This window comes from Trichomycterus rosablanca, chromosome 1 (assembly GCF_030014385.1).
Source record: "Trichomycterus rosablanca isolate fTriRos1 chromosome 1, fTriRos1.hap1, whole genome shotgun sequence".
Taxonomy (NCBI): Eukaryota; Metazoa; Chordata; class Actinopteri; order Siluriformes; family Trichomycteridae; genus Trichomycterus; species Trichomycterus rosablanca.
The window spans coordinates 705,001-722,500 of NC_085988.1; the positions used below are offsets into that span (position 1 = coordinate 705,001).

General features: G+C 40.9%; 2 protein-coding genes across 5 annotated transcripts in view; one reads left to right on the top strand and one right to left on the bottom strand.

Moving 5' to 3' along the window:
• Window positions 1-6,816, bottom strand: part of tmem79a (transmembrane protein 79a) — an 11,203-nt gene extending 4,387 nt beyond the window's left edge. The window contains exons 1-3 of the mRNA XM_063015083.1: window positions 6,342-6,816; window positions 4,926-5,120; window positions 4,488-4,710 (exon numbers count right to left, since the gene is read on the bottom strand). Coding sequence (XP_062871153.1) covers window positions 4,488-4,710; window positions 4,926-5,120; window positions 6,342-6,816 — 893 coding nt within the window. The remainder of the gene's footprint in view (window positions 1-4,487; window positions 4,711-4,925; window positions 5,121-6,341) is intronic.
• Window positions 6,817-6,881: 65 nt separating this feature from the next.
• The window catches only part of msto1 (misato mitochondrial distribution and morphology regulator 1), a 25,195-nt gene continuing 14,576 nt past the window's right edge, over window positions 6,882-17,500 (top strand). Inside the window, exons 1-3 of one of the 4 annotated variants that reach the window (XM_063014846.1) lie at window positions 6,882-7,372; window positions 11,202-11,331; window positions 11,902-11,971. In XM_063014846.1, the coding sequence (XP_062870916.1) occupies window positions 7,244-7,372; window positions 11,202-11,331; window positions 11,902-11,971 (329 nt within the window). In that variant the 5' untranslated portion in view covers window positions 6,882-7,243. Of the gene's footprint in view, window positions 7,373-7,642; window positions 8,422-11,201; window positions 11,332-11,901; window positions 11,972-17,500 lie in introns of those variants that run through there. The other 3 variants (XM_063014776.1, XM_063014970.1, XM_063014889.1) reach the window with 3 other exon arrangements.

Below are 17,500 nucleotides of genomic sequence, written 5' to 3' on the forward strand. Positions count from 1 at the left end.
TCGCATACTTAGAGTGTGCACTAGATTGGAGGAAGTATGCACTACTCGGCCGGTAAAGAAGTACATCTTACCAACGTCAAGTGATGACGTAATATCACCATGGTTACAGACTCATTACAAACCCCACTCGCCAACATTTAGGATATTTATCGTCTTTTTGTTATTTATTTGTCTTTAAAATTTTTTTTATTTTATTTATCTTATTTACACTTGTGAACAGAGGACGCCGTTTTCCGCGTCTTTCTTGTTTCTTATTCCGCTTCAATCGCCTACGCAGCTCCAGTTGCATTATGGGATGCATTAGCGGACCGCATTATATAACTGATAAAGTAACTTGTAATCTAACTTAGTTACTTTTAAAATCAAGTAATCCATAAAGTAACTAAATTACTTTTTCAAGGTAACTATGCCATCACTGCACTATACACACACACACACACACACACACACACTATACACACACACACACTATACACACACACACACACACTATACACTATACACACACACACACTATACACTATACACACACACACTATACACTATACACACACACTATACACAATACACACACACTATACACACACACACACACTATACACACACACACACTATACACTATACACACACACACACACTATACACTATACACTATACACACACACACTATACACACACACACACTATACACTATACACACACACACACTATACACTATACACAATACACACACACTATACACACACACACACTATACACTATACACACACACACACACACACTATACACTATACACACACACTATACACTATACACACACACACACACTATACACTATACACACACTATACACTATATACACACACACACACTATACACTATACACAATACACACACACTATACACACACACACACACTATACACTATACACACACACACACACACACTATACACTATACACACACTATACACTATACACACACACACACACACACTATACACTATACACACACTATACACTATACACACACACACACACACACACTATACACTATACACACACTATACACTATACACACACACACACACACACACTATACACTATACACACACACACACACACACACACACACTATACACACACACACACTATACACACACACTATACACTATACACACACACACACTATACACTATACACACACACACTATACACTATACACACACACTATACACAATACACACACACTATACACACACACACACACTATACACACACACACACTATACACTATACACACACACACACACTATACACTATACACACACACTATACACACACACACACTATACACACACACACACTATACACTATACACACACACACTATACACTATACACACACACTATACACTATACACAATACACACACACTATACACACACACACACACTATACACTATACACACACACACACACACACTATACACTATACACACACACACACACACTATACACTATACACACACACACACACACACACTATACACTATACACACACTATACACTATATACACACACACACACTATACACTATACACAATACACACAAACTATACACACACACACACACACACTATACACTATACACACACTATACACACACACACACACACACTATACACTATACACACACTATACACTATACACACACACACACACACACTATACACTATACACACACTATACACTATATACACACACACACACACTATACACTATACACACACACACACACTATACACTATACACAAACACACACTATACACTATACACACACACACACACACTATACACTATACACACACACACACTATACACTATACACACACACACACTACACTACACACACACACACACTATACACTATACACACACACACACACACTATACACTATACACACACACACTATACACTATACACACACACACACACACTATACACTATACACACACACACACACTATACACTATACACACACACACACACACTATACACACACACACACACACACTATACACTATACACACACACACACACTATACACACACACACACACACACACACTATACACTATACACACACACACACACACACTATACACTATACACACACACACACACTATGCACTATACACACACTATACACTATATACACACACACACACTATACACTATACACACACACACACTATACACTATACACAAACACACACTATACACTATACACAAACACACACTATACACTATACACTATACACACACACACACACTATACACACACACACACACTATACACTATACACACACACACTATACACTATACACACACTATACACACACACACACACTATACACTATACACTATACACACACACACACACTATACACTATACACACACACACACTATACACACACACACACACTATACACTATACACACACACACACACTATACACTATACACTATACACACACACACACACTATACACTATACACACACACACACACTATACACACACACACACTATACACTATACACACACACACACACTATACACTATACACACACACACACACACTATACACTATACACACACACACTATACACTATACACTATACACACACACACACACTATACACTATACACACACACACACACTATACACTACACACACACACACTATACACAAACACACACTATACACTATACACTATACACACACACACACACTATACACTATACACTATACACACACACACACACACACACACTATACACTATACACACACTATACACTATACACACACACACTATACACTATACACACACACACACTATACACTATACACACACACACACACACTATACACTATACACAAACACACACTATACACTATACACAAACACACACTATACACTATACACTATACACACACACAATACACTATACACACACACACACACACTATACACTATACACACACACACTATACACTATACACTATACACACACACACACACTATACACACACACACACTATACACTATACACACACACACACACTATACACACACACACACACACACACACACACACACACAATACACTATACACACACACACTGTTAGCTTCAGTCCAGCAACATCAGGTCCTCCAGAGTTTAGTCATTAGGGGGGCGTCCACATACTTCTGTCTATACAGTGTAAATCACCACTGAGTTCCAAACTTCATCAGAGGATTAATCAGTTCATATGTATTACAGGTTGGAGTGCTGCTGTGAGGTTCTTGTGGTGGTGTTCCAGGAATCACTGAGGTGTTTCTGTAAATGTCAGATGAGACTCTCGGTTCCTCTTGGATGGCAGTGACCTTCACAAAGTTCCTCATGAAGAATCATCACTGCTGATCAGAGCTGAAGTGAAAGAGGCCTGCAGTTCCTCTGGGTTCTTCTAATGTTCCTCAGATGTTCCTCTGATGTTCCTCTGCCGTTCCTCTGATGTTTCTCAAATGTTCCTCCGGGTTCCTCTGATGTTCCCTAAATTATCCTCTGACGTTCCTTTGAGGTTTCTCCGATGTTCCTCTAATGTTCATCTGATGTTCCTCAAATGTTCCTCTGGGTTCCTCAGATGTTCCTCTGATGTGGTTCTGGTGTTCCTCTGCATTCCTCTGATGTACCTCAAATGTTCCTCTGGGTTCCTCAGATGTGGTTCTGGTGTTCCTCTGATGTTCCTCTGATGTTCCTCTGCGATTCCTCTGCCGTTCCTCTGATGTTCCTCAAATGTTCCTCTGGTTTCCTCTGCTGTTCCTACAACGTCCCTCTGATGTTCCTCTGCGTTCCTCAGATGTTTCTTAAATGTTCCTCTGGGTTCCTCCAATGTTTCTTAAATGTTCCTCTGCGGTTCCTCAGATGTTCCTCAAATATTTTTATGATGTTCCTCTAATGTTCCTCTGATGTTCCTCTGACATTCCTCAAATGTTCTTCTGCGTTCCTCTGACGTTCCTCAAATGTTCCTCTGGGTTCCTTAAAAGGTCCTTCTGATGTACCTCTGGTGTTCCTCTGATGTTCCTTTTGGGTTCCTCAAATGTTCCTCAGATGTTCCTCTGATGTTCCTCTGATGTTCCTCTGATGTTCCTTTTGGGTTCCTCAAATGTTCCTCTGATGTTCCTCTGCGGTTCCTCAGATATTCCTCAGATGTTCCTCAAATGTTCCTCGTGGTTCCTCAAATGTTCCTCTGATGTTGAGGGAAGGCCGTTTACTGTCAGGCATGACTGCCTGCCTGCCCTCACAAACGACTGAACAGGCACAAATTCCCACACACACAGTCCCAAATGGATTTGACATGTGAAGCCCAACCAGCTTTTTAAGCATCATGGACTCCATCAGGTACCAGGAGATTATGAACGTGAGGTATAGATACGGACCTGCCGAAGCAGAAGACGACGGTGAGCAGCGGCACCACCCTCAGCGCCCCCTGCTGGACGTAGGTGGACGTGACGCTCAGTTGAATGAAGAAGATCAGGAGGAGGTGTATGGAGTCTCGGACGAAGCTCATGTGGAGCAGGGCGTCGCCGTCTTCTCGCTTCCCCTCGAACATGGGAGTCATGGAGATGAACCTCAGCCTGGAGACGCCATACACCAACACGCCTGCGACACACACACACACACACACACACACACGGGGAGGTAAGGTGCACACATCCAGCAACATGGGTTCAAATCCTAAATGAATGAGAGTGGAGGTGTGTGTGTGTGTGTGTGTGTGTTACCCTGTCCATGGTTGATATTTGTGTGGAGCAGGACCCACCGTGACCCTGACCAGGATGGAGGGGTTATGAATGAATGAATGAGCACTGACTCACCCAGTACGATGGGCAGCGAGGCGAAGAGGGAACAGCGCAGGGTGTACACCAGCCTGTAGGGGGCGTCGCCAACCGCCGGCGAATCGAAGGGTAAGAGCTCGTAACCCCCCCACACCAGGAGAGGGAACAGGAGAGCACCCGCTACCAGAGCCACGCCCGACATCAGCAGCTCACCGCCACACCCACCGCCACACCCTGAGAGGCACAAATACATGATTCATATTATAATATATAAAAAATAACTTCAAATAAAACATCACAAAAATATCCTTCAATAAATATTTAAATATTATGTTAAATAAAAATCATCTAAATAAATCATTTTATTAAATAACATCCATTAAAAATGTAATTAGTAAATGTAATAAAATTTTAATGTAATAAATTAAAAATAAATTAATAAAAATACATTTATCAAACAATGATGATTATACAAATAAATGTAAAAATATTAATTAAAAAAATATATAAAGTGTAACTTTAATAATAATAACTACAAATAATAATAAGAACTTATGATAATAAATTCAATAATAATAACAATAACTTTAATAATAATAACTTTAATAATAATAATAACTTTAATAATAATAACTTTAATAATAATAATAAAAATAATAATAATAAAAAAGATAATAAAATAATAATAAATAACTTAAATAGTAAAAATAATAACAATAATAGCAATAATAAATAACTTAAATAATATAATAATAACTATTAATAATAATAATTTTAATCATTTATAATAATAACTTTAATAATAATAATAACTTTAATAATAATAATAATAACTTTAATAATAATAATAATAAGAAGAATAACTTTAATAATAACAATAAAAATAATAATAATAAAAAAGATAATAAAAATAATAATAATAAATAACTTAAATAGTAAAAATAATAATAATAACAAAATAATAATAATAATAACAAAAATAAATTACTTAATATAATAATAATAACTTTATTAATAATAATAATTTTAATAATTTAACAATAACTAATAATTTATAATAATAACTTTAATAATAATAATAACAGCAACAACAACAATAAATAATATAATAATAATAACTTTATTAATAATAATAATTTTAATAATTTATAATAATAATAATAACAACAATAATAAATAACTTATTTTAATAAAAATAAATAATATAATAATAATAACTTTATTAATAATAATAATTTTAATAATTTAACAATAACTAATAATTTATAATAATAACTTTAATAATAATTATAACAACAACAACAACAATAAATAATATAATAATAATAACTTTATTAATAATAATAATTTTAATAATTTATAATAATAACTATAATAATAATAACAACAACAATAATAAATAACTTAAATAAATAATATAATTATAATCATCAGGGATAATTTGCTTGTATTTACGTTCTTTGGAAAAATCTGTTTTGTTTTTCTTCGTTTCTTCCAGACAGATGTTGGCATCATTGGTTCTGACATCATCGTGTGGGTTCTGTTTTTCGGCTGTTGTTCTGACGATGGTCACTTGGGGAGTGAAGGAGAAACTCTTTCCTAACATTCGTGCATCTTCATCACCACCATCATGACCCTGGTGATCATCATCGTCATCATCACCATCCTCCTCCTCCTCATCATCAGCCAGAGATCCGTCATCTCCATAATCTCTGTTGTCTTCATCGTCGTCCAGGTGTCTCTCACTCTCCGTCCTGCTCTCCCAACCCATCACCCTGTTCTCCAACCGTCCTTCATCTGCCACGTCCTGCATCACGTCCATCCAGCCGTGTACATCATGAAGCTGATCTTCTCCGTTCAGACCGTTCAGAGAGTGACCGTCATCGTCCATCCCTACGTGGGTCTCTGTCTCCTGGTCTCCTTCAAACATTCTGCTATTCTCCGTCACTCTGGTGGATCTCAGTGTTCCTCAGCTGGTGCTGCAGGGGTGTATGGGATACGTCCTGCTCAGATTCCACAGAGATAAAGACATGAACAGGTCTCTCAGTCTCGGGTTCTTCCTGGATAGAAGAAACAAAGAGGAGTTCGGTTCTAAAGTTCAGCCAGCGAGTCGTTCATTAACTCGAGATCTTATCAGTGCAAACGTTCTCACACCCTCATGTGCCAGGCGCTAAAACTCTCCTGGTCAGGTGAAGGACGTGTTTTTCTGTATTGGCACAGCTGGAGACTAAGGTGCTTAGCTGGTGCTAAGTAGAAAGTAGCCAAAAGAGGTTAGATTACCTCGAAATAACTCGATTCCTGGACGTTCCACACCGTAACTGGTTTCGAAGCTCTAATGTTGCTTCGTGACCGCCTGGATGAGTTGTCGATGCTTTATCAGTCTAAATAAAGCTGCTTATCAATTCATTTTGGCCAGCTGTCGATGGATAGCTTTTAGACGTCGTGTTTTGACTGGACGGGCACAAATTCCCACACACTATTTACAGGTACAGTGTGTGTGTGTGTGTGTGTGTGTGTGTGTGTGTGTGTGTGTGTGTGTGGTGTGTGGTGTGTGTGTGTGTGTGTGTGTGTGTGTGTGTGTGTGTGTGTGTGTGTGTAATAAGGAACAAAGATTAAATCCTACCTGAATTCATGGATCCACATTTACACTCGTCGTGTGTTTCCTTCCTCTACTGAGGCTAAAACACACACACACACACACACACACACACACACACACACACACACACACACACACACACACACACACACACACACACACACACACACACACACACACACACACACACAGAGGCATGTACAGGTGTGGTAAATCAGGTAAATCCAGTCACTGATTGAAACTTACACTGAAACTCGAAAGCGATCTGCCCTGTAATACCACCAGCGCCGGTAGAGGGCGCGCATGCGCAGGAACACAGATGTAGTTCTAATAGGACTACAAACCCCAAGAGCCATCGCCTCCGACTCTGAGTCAATGACACAGCACAGTTCGGTAAAAGTCCGGTTCTGTGTTACCTCGCTAATAAAACTGAAGAGATTGATCTTTATTAAAGCTTTATAATGTAATATCTGGATCTGTGATCCGCGTCCTCGCCTGTACATTCATATTTTACCAAGTGACTCCTAGAGTCGGTTCAGTGAGCCGACTCTCCGATTAAAACTCATAAAACGGTTATTTTAACGCTATATTCGACAGCGGAATTCAGCGCGGTTCTGATTTAGCATAATTCACACCGTTTCGTTTATGTTTAATGTGTTAAACCTGCCAACTTTGTGTCGAGTAGGGTGTAGGGTTTAGGGACCGAGGAGGGAATTGGGACACAGCCTGGCTGGCGTGACGTCAGTGAAGGAGTCCGGAAGTGAGAGCGCTGTGTTGAAGCGTGTGTGTGAGAGTGTGTGTGAGTGTGAGAGAGTACAGGAGTACAGGAGTGAGTGCGGGTGCTAGTGCAGGATGAGTGGAGTGTGTAGAGAGGTGATCACGCTGCAGCTCGGACATTACTCCAACTTTATAGGAACCCACTGGTGGAACCTGCAGGTGTGTACTGTTTATTACTCCCTCCATCACACACACACACACCGTCATGGATCTCAGCAGGGTTTGGGTTCCTCACGAACCACCAGAACATCTCCACTCATCTCTCCTCAGTACTGTGTCTGCAGTCTGTGGACCAAAGCTGGTGTTGTACTGGTCTAACTGGGGTTCCTGCTGATCTCCCAGTCTGGTCAAGTTTCAAAACCCTCAAAGATCAGCTTTCAAACCAGACCAGCATCCGGGAACCATCAAACCATTAAACCTTCAGGACCAGTCCAAAACCTCTCTAAAACCATTAAACCAGTCCAGTATAACCAGACCAGTATAACCAGTCCAGAACTTCTCTAAAACTATTAAACCAGACCAGTATAACCGGTCCAGAACTTCTCTAAAACTATTAAACCAGACCAGTATAACCGGTCCAGAACTTCTCTAAAACCAGTATAAGCAGACCAGTATAAGCAGACCAGTATAAGCAGACCAGTATAACCAGTCCAGTATAACCAGTCCAAAACTTCTCTAAAACCAATAAACCAGTCCAGTAAAACCAGTATAAGCAGACCAGTATAACCAGTCCAGTATAACCAGTCCAGTATAACCAGACCAGTATAACCAGACCAGTATAACCAGACCAGTATAACCAGTCCAGAACTTCTCTAAAACTATTAAACCAGACCAGTATAACCGGTCCAGAACTTCTCTAAAACCAGTATAAGCAGACCAGTATAAGCAGACCAGTATAACCAGTCCAGTATAACCAGACCAGTATAACCAGTCCAGAACTTCTCTAAAACTATTAAACCAGACCAGTATAACCGGTCCAGAACTTCTCTAAAACCAGTATAAGCAGACCAGTATAAGCAGACCAGTATAACCAGTTCAGTATAACCAGTCCAGTATAAGCAGACCAGTATAACCAGACCAGTATAACCGGTCCAGAACTTCTCTAAAACCAGTATAAGCAGACCAGTATAACCAGTCCAGTATAACCAGTCCAAAACTTCTCTAAAACCAATAAACCAGTCCAGTATAACCAGTCCAGAACTTCTCTAAAACCAGTATAAGCAGACCAGTATAACCAGTCCAGTATAACCAGTCCAGTATAACCAGACCAGTATAACCAGACCAGTATAACCAGTCCAGAACTTCTCTAAAACTATTAAACCAGACCAGTATAACCGGTCCAGAACTTCTCTAAAACCAGTATAAGCAGACCAGTATAACCAGTCCAGTATAACCAGTCCAAAACTTCTCTAAAACCAATAAACCAGTCCAGTATAACCAGTCCAGAACTTCTCTAAAACCAGTATAACCAGTCCAGTATAACCAGTCCAGTATAACCGGTCCAGAACTTCTCTAAAACCAGTATAAGCAGACCAGTATAAGCAGACCAGTATAACCAGTCCAGTATAACCAGTCCAGTATAACCGGTCCAGAACTTCTCTAAAACCAGTATAAGCAGACCAGTATAAGCAGACCAGTATAACCAGTCCAGTATAACCAGTCCAGTATACGCAGACCAGTATAACCAGTCCAGTATAACCAGTCCAAAACTTCTCTAAAACCATTAAACCAGTCCAGTATAACCAGACCAGTATAACCAGACCAGTATAAGCAGACCAGTATAACCAGTCCAGTATAACCAGTCCAAAACTTCTCTAAAACCATTAAACCAGACGAGTATAACCAGTCCAGTATAACCAGTCCAGTATAACCAGTCCAGTATAAGCAGACCAGTATAACCAGTCCAGTATAACCAGTCCAAAACTTCTCTAAAACCATTAAACCAGACCAGTATAACCAGTCCAGTATAACCAGTCCAAAACTTCTCTAAAACCATTAAACCAGACCAGTATAACCAGACCAGTATAACCAGACCAGTATAACCAGTCCAGTATAACCAGACCAGTATAACCAGTCCAGTATAACCAGTCCAAAACTTCTCTAAAACCATTAAACCAGTCCAGTATAACCAGACCAGTATAACCAGACCAGTATAAGCAGACCAGTATAACCAGTCCAGTATAACCAGTCCAAAACTTCTCTAAAACCATTAAACCAGACGAGTATAACCAGTCCAGTATAACCAGTCCAGTATAACCAGTCCAGTATAAGCAGACCAGTATAACCAGTCCAGTATAACCAGTCCAAAACTTCTCTAAAACCATTAAACCAGACCAGTATAACCAGACCAGTATAACCAGACCAGTATAACCAGTCCAGTATAACCAGACCAGCATAACCAGTCCACATCTTCTCTAAAACCATTAAACCAGACCAGTATAACCAGACCAGCATAACCAGTCCACATCTTCTCTAAAACCATTAAACCAGACCAGCATAACCAGTCCAAAACATTTTTAAAACTATTAAACCAGTCCAGTATAACCAGTCCAGTACAACCAGTCCAGACCTTCTGTAAAACCATTAAACCGTACCAGTATAACCAGACCAGTATAACCAGACCAGTATAACCAGTCCAGTATAACCAGACCAGTCGTGGTTCCAGTTCGTCCCAAACTCCTGTAGGAGCAGCTGGATGTGAACACGGTGGCTGTAGAGCCGCGTTGGCTCAGTGGTGAAGCTGCTGGACTGGTTATCAGAAGGTCGCTGGTTCGAGGCCCTTGAACTGTGTTCATCACAGGTGTGTGAAGGTGAAGGTGCTGAAGATGTGAATGAACCACGCCCTCGTGGAGCTGGTGGTGTTCACCCCGGTGCTGGAGTAGGACGGGACCTTCCCTAAACTGTTGTTCTGGTGTATCTGACTCTCTCTTCTCCCTCAGGATGCGTCTCTGTGTTACGAGGGCGAGGCTCCAGCAGCTGAGCTCCAGAGCGACGTGTTCTTCAGAGAAGGTCTGGCTCCAGGTGGACAGGTCACCTACACGCCCCGGCTCCTCGCCCTCGACCTCAAAGGTACGCCCAACGGCCACGCCCACTTCATAACCAAACACGCACCATATATGTTGATGCGTAGGTTCCTCCAGGTGTTGGGAACATCATCACATCATCGGTTCTCCACTGGGTTCAGATCCAGAGACCGGGGAGGCCAGTGAGTTACGTGTGCTGAGAAACGTCCACCATGACCACCAGCCTGATCTGGAGGTACCAGGCAGGTCGGTTCCTCGGGTTCCTCATGGTCACCGTCTGCAGAAGAACCTCAAGACCGGGTCACATGGGTCCAGTTTTGGTGAACCTGTGTCCACTGTACCTTCGGAGAGGAACCCACGTGATCTTCTGCTGTTGGAGGTCATGTGACCTTAACTCTGTGTAGGTGGTGCTCAGTTCTATTCTCACCTGTGGTCAGGACCTGTCAAACTGTGTTTGGTTCCTTGGAGGTAGATTGGCTCTAAATTCCCTGCCTTGTTGACAGTGCTTGGGGGGGGGGGTGGGGGGGGGGGGGTGGCACCGGACTCACCGGACTCACCGGACTCACCGTGACCCTGACCAGTCAGGATGAGTGAATTTGTCTCTGTGTGTGTACAGGCAGTTTGCAGACGTTGAAGCAGGAAGGATGTCTGTACTCTACCGAACAGGAGGACTCCACCTTCACATGGTAACGTGTGTGTGTGTGTGTGTGTGTGTGCTTTTATAACACGTGCAGAAGGTGGATTGGCGGGTACTGGTTACAGTATCATGCCCACCTACCATACCACTAATGGCCAGCAGGGGGCAGAGATGTGCAGGTGATTAACAGCGCCGGTTCCTTTAATCTGCAGTCGATTCATTTCGTCATAGTTTTTATCCTTTTATGTCGTTTTTATTCAGTTATCGTCTCATTTTCGTCATGAAAAAAAGGTTCGAAATTAACGCTGCTGTGTACTGAGAGATCTTTGGGTTTTTCTGAATCTGATAATAATGTTCTGGACTGTAGACGGTAAATTCACTCAATTCCTTGCGGTTGTTTATTGTGTAACGTTGTTTTTTTTTCTTATTCACTTTTTATTAAGACACACGTCACATAACGCACACACATGCACATTCACAAATACAATTTCTTCCAAATGAAAGGAACGGAGAGAGAAGGGTCCCAATAAGCAGATATAAGAAAAAATGCACAGTCATGAAACATCACAGATGGCAATAAAATGTACAATATATATATATTAGGGCTGTCAAACGATTAAAAATTTTTAAGCGCGATTAATCTCAGAATTTTACATAGTTAATCGCGATTAATCACATTAAAAAAAAATCTGTGTAAATGTTATAGAAAACAAGGATTTTTAAGTGAAATGTTAACATTAAAATAGTGAACACATTTTATGCTAAATGTACTGATGTTAAAAACTGCTGGGACAAGAGAAAACTGTAAGGGAGTTTTATTCACTCACATACTAGGCAGTAATAATATCCAGCAGAGACCCTCGACTTCATATAAATGTCAGATTGTAGGTTAGAATTTCTCCATCAGCAAACATTGTGAGTGTGTTTTGACCCTTTGGGGCTTCCATAGTTCATGGAATAGCATGCTCGGCTAACGCGGTGACTCTAGCTGTCCGCTATTCGGTACCGTAACAGAAGAAGCTAATAAAAGTGTTCTGCTCCCGACAACTTGTGAATATAGCGTGTATTTATTTCTTTATTAAGAAAGTGCATCACTACGACGCTCGGTTACATTATGTTAACAAACCGCAAATGAAACAAACGGTGGCAAGTCCGACGTTAAAACGTTGGTGCACGGTCAAGTCTCAACATGAACTACGGATGACTCGCAGAGCCAAATAGAATTTGCGTTAACGGCACTATTTTTTTTAATCGCGTTAAATTGAGATCGAGTTAATGCGTTATTATCGCATTAACTTCGACAGCCCTAATATATATATATATATATATATAAAAACAACAAAGAAGGACATGTAAAGCCCCCAAAAATATGCAATGTAATTCCAAAGAGGAGACACCATATCTTCTGATGCAAGTCAAAGGTTAGCTTCTCAAGAGGGAGAAAAGATGCTATCTGAGAGAGCCATACATTTACTGATGGGACCTGAGGGGTGGACCAAATCAATAAAATACATTTTTTTGCAATGAAGACTAAGAGGGTGAAGATCTGTTTTGTGTTGTTGTCAAATATAGCTTCTAATTGACTATAAAGCAGGTATAATTTAGGGCACAGTGTGAACTGTATGTTAAGAATTTCCTGTATAGCTATATGTACCTTTTCCCAAAAAGTTTTAATGTTATCACAGGTCCAAAGCGAATGAAAAAAAAGTGCCTTTGTGAGATCGACATTTAAAACATAAATCTGACTCTCTGGAAATAGCCCATGTAGACGCACTGGGGTAAGATAAAACCTGTTAATAAACTTAAAATTAAGTTCATGTATATTTATTGAAGTACACTTAGGGTACAGGCTAGAACAAACAGAGCACCAGACCTCTTCATCCATAACCTCCTCCAGGTCCCTTTCCCAGATACCACTGAGGTTTACAAAAGAGGAACGACACCCATCAGACAGCATGACATAGAACCTTGAGATCAGACCTCTCAGGTCATGTTGCTTGGATATAAAACACTCGATCTCTGTCACATCAGTTCTCAAAGTCTTGGCATCCAACTGAGCTTTAATAAAGTGTCTTAAGTTGAAGATATCTGAAAAAGTCTGTCCTTGGCAAATTATAATTATTCGAAAGGTCCAAAAATGACATCATAACACCCTCTGAAAATAAACAAGAAATCTGTGATATACCACGTCTACTCCAACTGGAGAGCCCAATATCTGATCATTGAGAGGGAAAGTCTGGGTTGAATGCCACTGGAGAGAGCTGGGAGAGGCCTTTTGGTACCTTCTCCATGCGCGCAATGTATTAGATATAACAAAGCTCTCCGAGACATTCTTTAATTTATTTGTATTTTGAATGAATGGTAAGAACTGTATAGGTAAAGGGGAGCAGGCCCTGGATTCCATGAGAACCCACATTTGTCCTGTTAGAACACCAACTAACTATATTTTTCATCTGAGCTGACCAATAATAAAGTTGTACATTTGGCATGCCTGCTCCTCCTTTCTCCTTAGGTTTCATTATATTAGCTAGTTTAAATCTGGGTTTCCTGCTGTTCCAATTAAACCTTGAAAACTGCCTGTTCAGGTCTTTAAAAATGAGCTAGATAAATAACAGGGAAGACATTAGAATAGATAGAGCAAACGTGGTAAAATATTCATTCTCAAGGTATTTATTCTACTAAAATAAGAGATAGGGAGAGAGCACCAGCTGACCAGATCAGCCTTTAATTTATTCACAAGGGGTATATAATCTTTAGAGTAAATGTCATTAAGATCCGGAGTCAGAAAAATGCCCAAATAATTAAAACCACATGTAACTAAGTTAAAAGGGAAATTCTGCATCATAGGGGAAGTAGAAGATATGTTAAATCATATCGCCATAGACTTAGATAAATTAATCCTATAACCAGATAAAGTACTATACTGGGAAATGCTTTGTAATAGTGCAGGCAGAGATGAATTCGGTTTAGTTTAATACAACATTACATCGTCAGCATAGAGGGAGATTTTATGCTCTTCATGTCTCGCCCTAATGCCTGGTGTAACGTTGTTTTAAAACTGTTTAGCTCTTTGATAATGTGTGTGTGTGTGTTACAGGCAGGGTGAGATCGTAACGTGTGTGTGTGTATATAACATGTGTGTGTATGTATAAATGCGTTGTGTGTATAACGTGTGTGTGTGTAATGTGTGTGTGTATAACGTGTGTGTGTATAACATATACAGGGGTTGGACAAAATAACTGAAACACCTGTCATTTTAGTGTGGGAGGTTTCATGGTTAAATTGGACCAGTCTGGTGGCCAATCTTCATTAATTGCACATTGCACCAGTAAGAGCAGAGTGTGAAGGTTCAATTAGCAGGGTAAGAGCACAGTTTTGCTCAAAATATTGCAATGCACACAACATTATGGGTGACATACCAGAGTTCAAAAGAGGACAAATTGTTGGTGCACGTCTTGCTGGCGCATCTGTGACCAAGACAGCAAGTCTTTGTGATGTATCAAGAGCCACGGTATCCAGGGTAATGTCAGCATACCACCAAGAAGGACAAACCACATCCAACAGGATTAACTGTGGACGCAAGAGGAAGCTGTCTGAAAGGGATGTTCGGGTGCTAACCCGGATCGTATCCAAAAAACATAAAACCACGGCTGCCCAAATCATGGCAGAATTAAATGTGCACCTCGACTCTCCTGTTTCCACCAGAACTGTCCGTCGGGAGCTCCACAGGGTCGATATACACGGCCGGGCTGCTATAGCCAAACCTTTGGTCACTCGTGCCGATGCCAAACGTCGGTTTCAATGGTGCAAGGAGCGCAAATCTTGGGCTGTGGACAATGTGAAACATGTATTGTTCTCTGATGAGTCCACCTTTACTGTTTTCCCCACATCCGGGAGAGTTACGGTGTGGAGAAGCCCCAAAGAAGCGTACCACCCAGACTGTTGCATGCCCAGAGTGAAGCATGGGGGTGGATCAGTGATGGTTTGGGCTGCCATATCATGGCATTCCCTCGGCCCAATACTTGTGCTAGATGGGCGCGTCACTGCCAAGGACTACCGAACCATTCTGGAGGACCATGTGTAACGTGTGTGTGTTTTTTTGTATATGTAATGTGTGTGTGTATATAACGTGTGTATATAATGTGTGTGGGTGTGTGTAATGTGTGTATATAGTGTGTGTATATAATGTGTGTGGGTGTGTGTAATGTGTGTATATAGTGTGTGTATATAATGTGTGTGTATGTGTGTATGTGTGTGTGTGTATAACGTGTGTATATAATGTGTGTGGCTGTGTGTAATGTGTGTATATAGTGTGTGTATATAATGTGTGTGTGTGTGTGTGTGTGTGTATATGTGTTTTTTTGTATATGTAATGTGTGTGTATATAACGTGTGTATATAATGTGTGTGTGTATATATATATATATATGTATGTATGTGTGTGTATATACAGTGTATCACAAAAGTGAGTACACCCCTCACATTTCTGCAAATATTTTATTATATCTTTTCATGGGACAACACTATAGACATGAAACTTGGATATAACTTAGAGTAGTCAGTGTACAACTTGTATAGCAGTGTAGATTTACTGTCTTCTGAAAATAACTCAACACACAGCCATTAATGTGTAAATGGCTGGCAACATAAGTGAGTACACCCCACAGTGAACATGTCCAAATTGTGCCCAAAGTGTCAATATTTTGTGTGACCACCATTATTATCCAGCACTGCCTTAACCCTCCTGGGCATGGAATTCACCAGAGCTGCACAGGTTGCTACTGGAATCCTCTTCCACTCCTCCATGATGACATCACGGAGCTGGTGGATGTTAGACACCTTGAACTCCTCCACCTTCCACTTGAGGATGCACCACAGGTGCTCAATTGGGTTTAGTCCATCACCTTTACCTTCAGCTTCCTCAGCAAGGCAGTTGTCATCTTGGAGGTTGTGTTTGGGGTCGTTATCCTGTTGGAAAACTGCCATGAGGCCCAGTTTTCGAAGGGAGGGGATCATGCTCTGTTTCAGAATGTCACAGTACATGTTGGAATTCATGTTTCCCTCAATGAACTGCAGCTCCCCAGTGCCAGCAACACTCATGCAGCCCAAGACCATGATGCTACCACCACCATGCTTGACTGTAGGCAAGATACAGTTGTCTCGGTACTTCTCACCAGGGCGCCGCCACACATGCTGGACACCATCTGAGCCAAACAAGTTTATCTTGGTCTCGTCAGACCACAGGGCATTCCAGTAATCCATGTTCTTGGACTGCTTGTCTTCAGCAAACTGTTTGCGGGCTTTCTTGTGCGTCAGCTTCCTTCTGGGATGACGACCATGCAGACCGAGTTGATGCAGTGTGCGGCGTATGGTCTGAGCACTGACAGGCTGACCTCCCACGTCTTCAACCTCTGCAGCAATGCTGGCAGCACTCATGTGTCTATTTTTTAAAGCCAACCTCTGGATATGACGCCAAACACGTGGACTCAACTTCTTTGGTCGACCCTGGCGAAGCCTGTTCCGAGTGGAACCTGTCCTGGAAAACCGCTGTATGACCTTGGGCACCATGCTGTAGCTCA